Raw genomic sequence first — 14,422 nt, forward strand, 5'->3', positions numbered from 1 at the left:
TTTTATTTCTAGTCTGTCTTTTACAATTATGTTTTTGGTAGGTTCAGCTGTAGTTTCTTTTTGAATGAAGACTGATGCTCTGCTTTCTCTCTACTGCCTGTTACTTCTTTGCCATCTTCTCTCTTAAGTAGACCTACTGTTTCCTAGACCTTTTTCTTATTTTTTTATCATTTTTGAATTTTGTTGCAAGTATTTGTTCATTCTGAGCCTTTGCTTTCCTGATTTCATCTTTGCAGATTCGGGCTATCTGCTGATACTCTGGCCTTAGTTTTATGTGTCCCTCTTTCCATTATTTGTACTTGTCCTTTTTGTCTTTCAGTTTATCAGAGAGATCTTTATGCAAACATGCTAGTTTCTTCTTGAATTTCTTGTTTTTCTTTTTCAGTGGTATTGTGCTGGACTGGGCATTCATGATCATATTTTTCAGTTTCCCAAGCTTCTTGTTTTCCCCTTTAGGATTTTCATCCTGGATTTGAATTTGTTAAAGTCAGCTCTTTTGAAGTTTAAGACACTGGCTGGATTATGTTCTATTGCTTGTGTTTGTATTATATTGAATTTCAATATGACATGGTCACTCTCACCCAAAGTTCCAGCAACTTCAACTCCCACTATCACTTCTTCTCTATTAATAAGAATTAGGTCCAATATAGTTTTTCCTCTAGTTCCTTCCTCTACCTTTTGAATAACAAAGTTATAATAATAATAAGTTGGAAGGGACCTTAGAGGTCATCTAGTCCAACCCCCTGCTCAGGCAGGAAACCCTATACCATTTCAGACCCTATACCATTGTCAGCTAGTTTGGTAGGAATCTGTTTGATCTCCCACTTGCTACGTTTGTCTCCAAGTTGATATCAGGATAGTTAAAGGCTCCCATTACTACTGTGGTATATTTCCTATATACATTTGTTAATTGTTTTAACAAAAAGTTTATCTATTTCTTCTGCTTGGTTGGGTCGCCTGTAGTATATGCCTACAGCAACGTCATGGTTTTCCCCCTTTTATATTGACCCATATGGATTCTAAGTTTTCATCCTTGGTTTTGTGGATTTCTGTAAATATATAGTGTTCTTTTATATATAATGCAACTCCATCTCTCTTTTGAATAGTTTGTATCCTTCCATCAGTACATTCCAGTCATGAGTTTCATCCCACCATGTTTCAGTAATGGCAACTATATAAAGTTCATCCTGTTTGTTCCCTAAACTTTGAGCATTCATGTATAGGCATTTGAGTCCTTTATGGGTCTGGGGTATGTTTCTTATATCTCCAACTGGGTATCTGGGTTTTCCATCCTTTCCAACACTCTCTACTTCACTGTGTTTTTCCTTTTTTTTCTTCTTTCCCTTTACTACCTATCTTCTTATATGATTGGTTATCTGGTGGTTTTTGCTTGGAATCAGGGTCTAAAGGTCTTGACGATTTGCCCCCCCCTTCAATTTTAGTTTAAAACCCTTCTGATAAGATTAGCCAGCTGTTTTCTGAATATATTCTTTCCAGTTCTTGTAAGGTTCACTTCATCCCTTGCCAGTAGCCTTTCATGTGGGTAATGCATACTATGGTCTGGAAGCCAAAGTTCTCTTGATGACACCAGTTTTTAAAGCCAGTGGTTTGTTTCTAAAATCCTCATTGGATGTTGGCCTTTGGTTGGAAGTATAGATGAAAACACCACTTGAGTTCCTAATTCTTTAACTTTCTTCCCTAGCTGTTTTTAATCTCGTTATTGTTCTTAGATTCATTGTTGTGTCATTGGTCCCCACGTGTAGGAGAAGAAAGTAGTAGTAATCTGTGGGGTTGATTATTTTAGTAAGGTTCTCAGTTACATTATTGATTTTCGCTCCAGGGAGACAACATACCTCCCTAGACTGACTGTTCAGTCTGCAGAGTACAGTTGCTATTCCCCAAAAGAATTGAACCTCCTATCACCAATATTTGCCTTTTTTTCCCCCTAGGGAAGTCTAGGATACTATTCTTCCCATCACAGGAATGCTGGGTTGCATCTCCTTTTTAGAAACTATTGGTGACTGGTCTTTTATAGGTGTTTGCATATTTTCTTCCAGGGGGAGGCTATGAAAGCGATTGTTCAGTTCCAGAGGGGCTTCACTGGAATGGGCTAGGGTAGGTAGTACGGGCTTTGCTCTTGGTTGCTGTTTTCTTCTAAAAGTGAAATGTTTCCATCAGTCTTCCTCTTTAGGTTCATATATAGCAGGGGTGTCAAACTGCTGGCCCACGGGCTGGACGCATCATGCAGAAGCCGCACCCTCCCCATTGCCAGCAATGCCAAAACTGTCCCAATATGTTGTGTGACGCCACATGACATCGCGAGTTTGACATGTCTGATATATAGGGTCATTTTTTGGGAAACTGTTTGTTCCCTATTGTACTCGAGTTATCAATTTTCTTCTTTTTGTTCATATATCAGGTCATTTCTTTTAGAAGCTGTTCACTCCCTATTGTGCTTAATTTTGGTGTAGTTTAGGTTGGGGGTTCTCGCTTTGGTGGCTTCCTTTTTCTCCTGGTAATTTATATGATTTACATTTGATGCATATATAGTTTGGGTTTTCTGTGGGCATAAGCTCAAACATATGACATATTTTGCAAGTTACTATAATGTTACGCTATATAATAATGTCACATGATATTATTTATTATATAGTATCTCAATTAGCGGAAAAAATCTACAGGTAGCCCTTGACTACAACTGGGAGCCGAATCTCTGTCATTGATGAAGCAATCATGAAGCAAGGTAAGAGTCCCAGATGAGGAGTGTGGGAGGCCTCAGGGGCCTGGGGGAGACCCTGGGAGGCCCAGCACAGGTCCCTCCACTCATCATCCTGCCAAAATCCAAGCAGGATTTTCAGCTCCTGAGTGGGAGACAGTCACCTGTGCCAGGCCTCTCATGGTCTCCACCCACACTTCTCCTCCCCTGGGGGTTGTAAATCCTCCATGGCTGAGAATCCAACTTGGGATTTGGGGACAGCCAGCCCCAGAGGAAGTCCTCTTGGCAGGTGACACCTTTCCTACTGACTTTCTGGGGATGCTGACAGGGAAGACTGCAAATGACCACAAGACTGTGGGGCGCTTGGCAACCAGTCAGCGCAAACGGATTGCCAAATGCCCAGACCGTAACCGTGTGACTATGGGGGCACTGCAATGGCCTTAACTTTAGGCCTGGGTTGCAAATCCCTTTGCTCAGCATCGTTGCGATTTTAAATGGTTACTGAACAGTCTTGGAGCAAGGACTACTGTATTCCATGACCAAACCGGGGGGGGGGGGAGATTAATGCTCTCCACATTTAACCACTTTGTGGCACTTTGTCTACAGTGGAAGAGACAGAGAAGACAATACCAAACACTTCTTTCCAGAGATATCCCTCTTTTTCGTTCACAGAGATGAATTCAAAGCCCCAAAAGGAATGCAAAGACGTTAATCACAGGAGATGATGCACTTAAGCATCACCAGTTAAGACAAGGGTACAACACTGACACTGCTGTTAACTGAAATATCTTGATAAAATCCCCTTCTCACCCTTGCATCTCTTTTATTACTGCTGCTTTAAAGGATTTTTATCTGTTATTTTGTGTCTTCCTGCCATCGTTTCATGGCAGTATAATTCTTCTGGTGGGTACCACAGCTGTTAACCTGCTTTTAATCGCAGAAAGAGAAATCAACAGCAAAGCAAAAGGAAGGTTTCAGGTTTCCACACGAGAACCACTTTGTAACAAGTTTAGCATTGTTGATAAGCTACATTCAACAAGCTACAAAGAAAACAGTTTCCAGTTCTGTCAGTCATTAAACTGTGTCTCTTGACCTAAAATAGCAGTGCAAGCTCATCTGACCATCACAGTAATTGTATACAGTATATACCAACCGTTCATTTTCCTACAGATCACTAGCTTAGCAATTTGACAAATCTTGAGCTACAAGATCATCCTCAGAACTTGTGTTGACTTCAGGGAATCAACTAGGCAAGCTACTAGACATCCTGAGAACTGGGCACGTCCTTATTTTGAAACAGAACAGGGTATTTCTACTCCATACAACAGGCATGTCAAACTGCCAGCCTGCAGGCTGGATGCGTCACATCAAAAGTGTGCCCATCCCATTGCCGGCAATGGGGAGAGTCGCGATACGTCGCACAACGTCACATGATGTCGCAGGTTTGACATGCCTGCCATACAACATTGGCAGAGCATTTTCATTTAAATGGACAAAGGTCACTCTCTCTGAGGTTCCAGAGAAGAATGGAATCAGCCAGCAGGCTTCTTACACACAACTCAGACCTGATTAAACCTCATGTAAGTTGCCACAACCTTATGCTGTGCCGTAGTCTACCTGGCATGTCAAAGACAAGCTCCAAAACTAGGTGTAATTCCAAATTCAGGTATATGTATGAGGGAACAGAAGGACTGCTAGGTAACCTTTGCAGATGACGCAAAAGTGTGTAATAGACTTGCCATTCTTGGGGGTATTCATAATATGCAAAACAATTTGGTCAAAAATGTGGAGACTGCAGTTCAACATTTCTAAATATAAGATCATGCACTTGGGGAAAAAGAATCCTCTGGCAGGGTACAGTATTGGGGGTCCAGTATTAGGCAGAACAGACGACTGCCAAATGAGCAAAGAGTGTGGCCAGGTAGCTGTGAAGGTCAACAAAATTCTAGAATCTATCACTAGAGGAATCACCAGCAAGAAAAAGGAGGCTCTAGTCCAGCGGTAGGCAACCTTGGCTCTTTTATGACTCGTGGACTTCAACTCCCAGAATTCCTGAGCCAGCCATGCTGAGGGAAAAGGCAGAGGTTTTCAAGCTGAGCCAGGCTGGCTCAGGAATTCTGGGAGTTGAAGTCCACCAGTCACAAAGGAGCCAAGGTTGCCTACACCTGCTCTAGTCCCACTATATAGCACTTTAGTCAGACCCCATTTGGAATAATGTGTCCACTCCTGGAGACCTCACTTAAAAAGAGAAATTGAGCAAGTCAAAAGACAGGAAGCAAAAATGATGCAAGCTCTGAGGGACAAAACATGTCAGGAGAGATTGGAGGAACTGAATATGTGCAGCCTGGAGGACAGAAGGCAAAAGGGGGTAACCTTTAAATATACAATAGGTCTTTTTCTGCCATCAGTTTTGTGTATTTCTAGATTTTTAACTTCAGGAGACACCCACTTGGTCCTTTAAAAATCACGATATGGTTTATTTCAGCAGAACGTATTGCACAATTACAACAGTTTTGGCTTACTAACACAGCCAAAGATTTGTTCAATACTGTATAGCAGACATATCAAACTTGCGACATCACATGACATCACGCAACATATCGGGACAGTTTTGCCATTGCCGGCAACGGTGTGGGCACGGCTTCCAGATGACGCGTCCGGCTCGCGGGCCGGCAGTTTGACACCCCTGCTGTACAGAGTTTGTGCAAACTTTGAGTCCATATGTTTCTTCAAAGAATTTGTTATCTGTAATGTGGGAAATCAGTTATTTACAGAGAACATCTCCCATAAAAGCATGTACCAAAAGAGAGAAAGAAATGGAAGGAAAGAATGACAACACTTCCTCATCTCATTCTTGGGCAAGAGTTCCCGTTATACTGGGAGGTAAACAAAGAAAGCTTGAGATCATGCTACACATCATAAAAAGGGTACGCAAAAATGAAAACACTTGACATCATACCTTGCCTGGAGAGTCACCCACTCCCTGGAAAAGATCATCAAGCAAAATACTTTTCGATATTATTTCTCAGAAAACAGTTTCCCTGACGGCCCAACCACACCCATGGGTGTCATTAGAATTTGAGGGTTTCTTCCTCCTACAAGGAAAAGCTATCCATGATGGCATTCCCGGAAAGCCTGAGGCTTGAATAAATGCATACAATTAATGTTTCAGAAATGGCACAAAGTACAAGTGCACATTTCATTTAAAAAAATCTAGAATATTCTAAGAGTACAAAATTGAAGATAGAACAGGAAAAGCTTGCTTTTCCTCTGCAAGCTCAAGACAAGATACATATAAATCTCTCATTTTATAGCCACAATTCTGTGAGGCAAATCTGGCTGGAAGAATGATTGTCGCTGGTTCATTCCCAGACCGATAAAGGTTCTAGAGACAGCTGTGTGAACATCTGCTTGCAAGCTCTGACCACTGAAAGACCTTCCATTCAGAGGAAGGCAGTTGAGAAGGAAACAAAGATGACTCTACTGGGAGATACTGGAGATGGGAAATAGTTTAGCTGCCAGAATTTTTGTAAGCCCAACTCTTTCTTGTCAATAAATCTTGTTTAAAAGCTTGAGGATCCTCCTTGGGAAAAAAAAATCACTTTTGATTTTAGACAAAAAGCCTGAATCAACACCTTAACTAACAGCACCATAGCAATAAAGACATTGGAACGTTTTTCAGTTTGATACTTTTGCAACTGAAGCAGAGAACAGAGTTGTTGGTGATGGCGGACCAGCTTGTACGGAAATGATCCTTCAAAATCTTGTTCTCAAGCCATTTAGACAATAACCAGGACCTTTAATGAGGCCCAGCAAGTGCAGCACAACAATGCAAGACTAGAACAGAATCGGTGAACAAAAATTCAAATATGCTAAGATATAAATGCAATTTACATCATGAGTACTCCAAGCAGTTTCTGCTTTGCCCCTAACTGGCACGTACATTAGGACCAACAGATGGAAGATGAATGAAGGATATAGTGAGACCCAGTCAAGGGACCCTACACAATCCTCAACTTTGGAAGGTCAATAGGTAACCTTGAGACACTCATTATCTCTTAGCACAATTTAATGATCATTATAATTTATTAAATTTATATGTTGCTCAGCTCCCAGCAACAATGGGAGATTTACAAATTGTTAAAAATATTTAAAAATAAGGAATACAAAAACCTCAAAACAATGCAAAACAAGGAAGCAAAGATGGCAGGAAAAAATGAAACCATATAAGAACAAAGAAAGGAAGAAAAGCAGCATTCAATCATCCTTGCCAAAGCATGGGGAAAAGAGCCACATCTTCAGGATCCTTGGAAATACCAATAAGGGGGGGGGATTGAACGGGGGGTGGGAGACCTCCTTCTAGAGGTCAGGAAATGCTACACAGAAGGGGTGCTTTGGTGGTTCAGAGAGCGAAACCCAGAATGCACCAACCCTGCCAGATTGAACTGGCCAGGCAGATCCTACAAAAAACAGGTGGTTCCTTGAACAAGCAGGCCCTGGGTTTGTGTAAGACTATATAGGTAGTGAGCAGCACCCAGAAGCAAAGTGGCAACCCCTGCAGTTCACAAAGCAGAGGCTTACTGAGGCATGCCCATCACAGCCTGGGTCACCACATTCTGGGGGGTCTTCAAGAACAGCTTCAGGTAGAGGCAGTGTCAAGCTGTGAAGAGGACCCCCGATCTAGGAAAGGGGGCAACTGGCAACTGTGGGAATTGAGTATGTCTAGCTTAGTGAAAAGGACTAGGGGTGGTGGCATGATAGCAGTGTTCCAATATTTGTTGAGCTGCCACAGAGAAGAAGGGGTCAAACTATTTTTCAAAGCATCAGAAGGCAATAACAGATGGAAACTAATCAAGAAGAAGGGGACGTGGTGGCTCAGTGGGTTAGGACGCTGAGCTTGTCGATCAGAAGGTCGGCAGTTTGGCGGGTCGAATCCCAAGTGCCGTGTAACAGAGTGAGTGCCTCTTACTCGTCCCAGCTTCTGCCAACCTAGCAGTTCGAAAGCACATAAAAATGCAAGTAGAAAAATAGGGACCACTACAGTGGGAAGGTAACAGCGTTCCGTGTGCCTTTGGCATCTAGTCATACCGGCCACATGACCACGGAGACGTCCTCGGACAAGCGCTGGCTCTTTGGCTTTGAAATGGAGATGAGCACCAGCCCCTAGAGTTGGAAATGACTAGCACGCATGTGCGGGGGAACCTTTACCTTTACCTTTAATCAAGAAGAAAACCAGCCTAGAACTAAGGACTTGTGAAAACAACTAACCAGTGAAAAGGCTTGCCTTCAGAAGTTGTGGATGCTCCATCACAGGAGGCTTTTAAGTAGAGATTGGATATTCCATTGTCTGGAATGGTATACGTCCCCTGCTTGAGTAGGGGCTTCGACTAAAGTCCTCAAAGGTCTCTTCCAACTCTCTTACTCTTTGAGAAAAGCGCTGCCAACCTCTCCCCCTCCCCTCGTCCCTTCCTGGGCACAGAGGGAGGGAGGGAGGGAAGAAAGGAAGGAGGGGAGGGAAACAGGAAGAAAGAAAGAGAAGGAAAGAAGGAAGGAGATGGGAATGAAAAGGAGGGAGGGAGGGAGGAGATTGGAATAAGAGGGAGGGTCTGAGAGAAGTCCTGCCTTAGCACTTGACCACCAGCAGCCCTGCTGCCCTTTCGCCATCCCCTGGTGGTCTCCCATCCTATTGCTGAGGATGGTTTGGTTACAAAGCCAGGTCTCCTCGCATGGCGAGGGAGTGGGTTTCACTCTGACCCACGCACTTTGCCCTCCTGCACCCACCATGAGCAACCTGGCCAAGGAGAGCGAGCACAGCAGCAGCCCTGAGGAGGAGGTAAGTGCAGCTAGGCTAGGCAGGGCTGTGGGGTCCTGGTACCGTGGGAGCTCAAGGCCAGGCAGGGCACTTGACCTCCGCTGCCCAGGGCTCCAGGCAGTCCGTGCCACCGTCCAGGGCCCCCCTGCATGGCCTGAGGCTCAGTGAGGCTCCTCCAGTGGACCATGCCCTGGCACTCGCCCTGGTCCCACCTACCCCCTCTGCCGGAGACGCTCAGATCCGCCCCAGTCCTGCCCAGACCCACACAGGTGCCCCTGACACGAGTGACGTCAAGCTGGCCACACCCACCCAGTAGGCCATGCCCATGCCAGCCACACCCACTCAGTAGCCACATCCATGCCAGCCATGCCCAGCCACCTCCCCCCCCCCACTGAAGGCAACCACAATGCTGATGTGGCCCTCAATGAAATTGTGTTTGACACCCCTGAGCTAATCCCTTTCTTCAGGGAAGCACCAAAGTGCTTCCGACATGGAGGTTTTAGTACCAGTGTATGACCTTACACAGCAGTTCATGAAGAGGGGAGAGAGAATAGAGAGGCCTGGGCACTGCCCTCTCCCAATCTACCAATCCCAACAGAAACCGGTCCACGGCAAAAGGGTGCCCTCTAGCTATGGAGCTGGCTCAGAAGGATACTGTGCTTGATGGTACGGAAAACCACAGAGAGCTCAAGAAGCACAAGAATGTACGCATCCCCACGGCCCCAAGCTCTGCCACCAGTCACCAACCAAAGCTGCTTCTGTACTGAGTCTTGGCCCGAAATCTGACTGAAGCAGGTCTAGATGATCTCTTTCCTCCAAGGTTCTCATCACCTGCAAAGTCAACCTCCTTCTCAATAACCCTTCTCCCAAAAAAGGAAAGGTTGGAGACTAGTCAAGTTATTCAAGACCAGTAGATCCATGAATGGCTTCTTGGGGGGGGAGGGGGCACTACTACCACCTTCAAGGCTGGGGGCACCACCCCCTCCATTAAGGGGAAAATCTGAGGGACTTTATCTGCCAGATAACCTGAACCCTCCTCACTATGCCCGGCAACCTTGGCTCTTTTATGACTCGTGGACTTCAACTCCCAGAATTCCTGAGCCAGCTATGCTGGCTCAGGAATTCTGGGAGTTGAAGTCCACGAGTCATAAAAGAGCCAAGGTTGCCTACCCCTGCCCTAGATGATCCAGGGGGCAGACCGACCCAGTAGGGACGTCATCCTAAATAAGGCTGCTAGGTGGCTACCAGCAGACACAATTAAGGGTGGAGAAACACTGATGTTTGCCACCCTTATCACGGTGAGGTAATCCCTAAAAAGAGCCTACAATTAGCCCATCAGCATGTTAGGGGGAAAGAAAAGAGTGCCAAGTTTGCTACCGTCGAGTTTCTATAATGAAAGGCAGGGCATAAATGTAACAAAGTCTTATTTTCCGAATCATCTGGTTGGTAAAAAATTAAGAATTCGAACGTGGCCTTCCCTGTATTTTCTCTGGCGAAACCTCCAACCAGGCGAGGAAACCATTTCAATGTTCGAACTACACTTTCCAAGCCACAGAGGATTTACCCTACCAAAACTTGGCTCGCCATTTCTCTCCTTCCTGACGCCAATTAGCACAGAGAGAAACAAGCTTTGCTGTGAGGTTTGATGCCAAACAGAATTACCATGGATTTTGAATTCCAGAAACCTTCTTCGCTGCAGCCGCCGCTGCCAAAGGACCTAAACGGGCCTCCATCGCAGTCTTGAATTCTCGGCCTTTCTCCACTTTTGACCCTGACTTAAAATGCCTGGATTTGGTACCAACGGGCCAAGGGCTCCATTTCAGGAGGAAGCAGGGCAGAGGCCAGGAAAACCATCCCGAGCAGCGGTCCAGGTCGGCGGGCAACCCAAGCGACCAAGCCGGCCGCCTTCCCCCAGCCCGCCCGCCCGCCCCTGCTTGGGGCCGCCGGGGCTCCTGGCTCACCTCTTGGCCTCCTCCAGGTGGCAGAGATACTCGTAGGCCACGTTCTGGCGCCGCCGCTCGTCCATCTCTTCCGCCGTCATCCTCTCGTTGTCCAGCACGGCTGCAAGGAGAAGCGCGGTCACTCCCGGCGGGGCTGCGGCGCTTCCGAGGGGACGGAGCGCCGTCCCGTTTCCTCACCGCCGAGCCGGGCCTTTCCCGCCCTGGGGCCGCCTGCTCAGGGGCCCGGGAGGCCCTCCGGCTGACAACGGCTTCCCTTCCGGCGCGGCCGCTCCTCTCCGCGGCGGCGGCGGCTCACCCTCACCGCTTCGCGCCGGCCGAGAGGCTGCCGCGGGCCGGGAGGGAGCGATCCGGCCGGGAAGGGACGGTGGCCAAGGCGCCCGGCCTGAGGAGCCCCATCCCCGGGAGTGTCTGGCCAAGGGCGGCCGCAAGGCCCGGCGCGCACCATGCCGCGCTCTGCGCCCGATCCGCAGCTGCCGGGCAGGAGATGCGCAGGAGCAGGCCGCTCCTCGGCGGTGGGGCGGCGGCAGCCTCTCCGGCCATCTTGGGCGCGGAAGGCCGGGTCGGGAGCGGCGGCGGCGGCGGCAACCCCTGCGCCCCGCGCGCCGCCGAGCCGGTTGGGATCGGGCGCGCCGCCAAGGAAGCCGCCGCCCGTCGGCCCCGCGCCCCCCTCCCGCCCCGCGCCCCCCGCCTGCCGCGCGCGCACTCACAGCCGTAATGCGGCCGGGCCACGCCCGTCCCGTCGCATTCCTCCGGAGCAGCCATGGGCGCGGGGCGGCGGTGGTCCTCTGGCGGGTGCGGAGCGGAGGGAGCGCAGCGCAGCGCAACGCAACGCAGCGCAGGCCGTCCGAGGGCGAAGGCAGGAAGACCGAGGGGAAGCGGGCAGGCGGCTCCTCCCGTGGGCGGCGGCGCAGGGAGGGCGCGGCCGTGGCGGGAACGAGCGGAGCGGAAGCGCGCCTGGGCAGCCCCGCCGAGCCTCCTCGCCGCCGCCGAGCGGCCTCTCCCGGGAAGCCCGCCGGGGCCAGGAGAAGCGGGCGCCCCCCCTGCGGAGCCTGGTACCTGGGTTGGGAGGCTCGGCGGAGGCAACCCGGCTCGCAGCCGGGCAGCGAGTTCAGGATCCGCGCTGCTGCCCAGCGCCCAACGGGTCGCTCGCTTGCTGGATCGCTGAAAGCTGGCCGTGCCGCTTTGAACTGTAAAGTCATTTTAAAAATGAACTAATATTTTTTAATCGTTGGGCCATTAAAAGATAAGCCCATATAAGATCTAGTTTTCTTCAATGCTTTGATCCTCCTCCTAATCTAAGGATATAAACGATGGCAGATTTTGTATTATCTGCCTTCCTGAATTGTTGAAGAACTTAATAAGGATGCTAACCCAACTCTGGTTGCAATGAAATAATATTTTGGGCCAGAGAATCTGCAGCTTTGTGATACCAGAACTCCCCAAAATGATACACTGTATTTGTATATCCTTCACCATGACTTAAACCAAAAGGCAAAATTGGAGTGACTTTTGATGGGGTTTTGCCTACTCAAGTTTTTTTATCAGATTTTTTTTTAAAAAAACAAGCCATCAAATTTGCTAATAATACCTGGAAAGTTACAATGAACCATTTGGCCATTCCTGTTCTAGGCCAAGAATAAATTGCCACATTGTTGTTAGTTGCGAAGTCGTGCCTGACCCAACGCGACCCTATGGACAACGTTCCTCCAGGCCTTCCTGTCCTCTACCATCTGCTGGAGTCCATTTAGGCTCACGCCTCCTGCTTCAGTGACTCCATCCAGCCACCTCCTTCTCTGTCGTCCCCTTCTTCTATTGCCCTCAATCTTTCCCAGCATTAGGCTCTTCTCCAGTGAGTCCTTCCTTCTCATTAGGTGGCCAAAGTATTTGAGTTTCAGCTTCAGGATCTGGCCTTCTAAAGAGCAGTCAGGGTTGATCTCCTCTAGGACTGACCGGTTTGATCGCCTTGCAGTCCAAGGGACTCGCAGGAGTCTTCTCCAGCACCGTAGTTCAAAGGCCTCAATTCTTTGGCGCTCAGCCTTTCTTATGGTCCAGCTTTCACTGCCATACATTGCAACTGGGAAGACCATAGCCTTGACTATACGCACTTTTGTTGACAGGGTCTCTGCTTTTTAGTGTGCTGTCTAGATTTGCCATGGCTTTCCTCCCCAGGAGCAAGCGTCTTTTAATTTCTTGGCTGCAGTCCCCATCTGCAGTGATCTTGGAGCCCAGGAAATTAAAATCTGTCACTAACATTGCCATATAAAGAACCATTTTTAAGGTCTAAGCGAGGCACCACCTCCTTTACCGTCTCCATGTCCAAAGGGTTGCTACTCTTAGGCTACTTCAGCCAGCATGCTATTCCAACCTGCTTTAGGGAAAATCCCTGGAGCGTGGGCCACTTCTAACTCCTGTGGGGCTTTCTGAGGTTTCTCTTGACGTGCAAACTCAGTCACTCTCTTTGCACAGGTAGGCCCCATTTAAATTTGTTCAGTAACCCTTAGAGGCAGTGAATGAATGAGAGTTATCACCAGTCCTCAGCCACTGCAGCCGCCCTGGGATCAAAATTTGGGCACTTGGCAGCCCACTCGCACTTAGGACTACACCAGTCGCATCTGCCCCTGTCCTTTTGGCCACCCTGCACCCCACTGGCACCTCCCCTGCTCTCAAGTCCTTTGCAACGGCTGCCTCCCTCCCCACCCCATCCTGCACCTGTCACAGCTGACCTTCACCATCTTCAAGTCCAGAGAGCCATCACCAGGATGGTGAAAAGATGGAAACCAGGTTCTATGGGGAAAGACCTAGAATTGTTTAGCTTGCAGAAGAGAAGGATGAGAGGGACGTGAGAGGTGCCAACTGGCTGCCCCATTGTGGAGGGTTTGGACCTCAGCTGCTCCAGACGGTAAGAGTAAAACTACTGGATGAAACCTCAGTGGTGGAGATATACTGGATAGGATCTTTACAGTAAGATGGAGAGGAGAGCGAGGCTATGAACAATTCAGGAGCAGTAAGGGTAGAGAAAAGTCAGATCAGCATACAGAAGGAATCCACAATCAAACCGCCTCTTACATGTTTTTTATTTTTTTAAAAATTAATTTTCCAGTTTTACATTTAAATATTTGAAAAGCAACGTGGCGGCTGGGTTGGTTCATAATTCAATAACATGCAAATTTCATTAGTACAGGTCACAAATTATTACATTAAATATTTCCTCTCTTTTCCCCTTAGTATTTACTGTCTCACATTTAAATTAGTACAATTCTTGTTATATCGATTTAATACAAATAACTTTCTCACATTTATCAATAATTTTTGGTTTATACATATCTTAGTCATTCTAACATTCAGTCTTTTTAGACAATCAATTTCCTGGTAAGTTTTTCCCAATTTTTAGTTTCCCGTTAATATTTAATTTTAATGTTTAATATTTATAATTTCCAAGTTTTAAATAACCCATATTTTCTTTATCACATTTTATCCCAAGATCTTACATCAACTGATTAATAATACGTTATAATATTCTTATTTTCTAGTAATTTCCAAATATCTTAAATTTACTAACCAAAATTTCTCTTATTTCAACATTTAATACTTCCTCTTTTTTCTCAGTATCTACTTTCATATTTAAGCTAGTAATTTTTGTTATTACCACTAAATCAAAACATATTTGTTACATTCATCAATAAATTTTAGTTTATATTTTAATTGCCTTTATATTCAATATTCAAATTTAACTATTTATATTTCCAAGTCTTAAATAACCAGAGTATCCTTTAACTCAACAATTTCTAATATTCAAAGTACACATCTATTTGAGAATATTCTAATTCTCATTAGTAGGTCAAAATCCTGATTTTCTTCAGTCTTATTCTAGCTTGCTTTCTTTGCTAAATCATCTTCCATATCCGTGCTTTTGAGTCATCAAATAGATCTCCC

The 14,422-nt window shown here is 46.7% G+C and overlaps 1 protein-coding gene across 1 annotated transcript in view; it reads right to left on the reverse strand.

The window, feature by feature from the left end:
• Window positions 1-11,497, reverse strand: part of IQGAP1 (IQ motif containing GTPase activating protein 1) — a 93,734-nt gene extending 82,237 nt beyond the window's left edge. Inside the window, exons 1-2 of the mRNA XM_083371604.1 lie at window positions 11,197-11,497; window positions 10,490-10,589 (exon numbers count right to left, since the gene is read on the reverse strand). Coding sequence (XP_083227730.1) covers window positions 10,490-10,589; window positions 11,197-11,251 — 155 coding nt within the window. The 5' untranslated portion in view covers window positions 11,252-11,497. The remainder of the gene's footprint in view (window positions 1-10,489; window positions 10,590-11,196) is intronic.
• Between the last annotated feature and the right edge of the window lie 2,925 nt (window positions 11,498-14,422).

This window comes from Vipera ursinii (assembly GCF_947247035.1).
Source record: "Vipera ursinii genome assembly, chromosome: 11".
NCBI classification, from domain to species: domain Eukaryota; kingdom Metazoa; phylum Chordata; class Lepidosauria; order Squamata; family Viperidae; genus Vipera; species Vipera ursinii.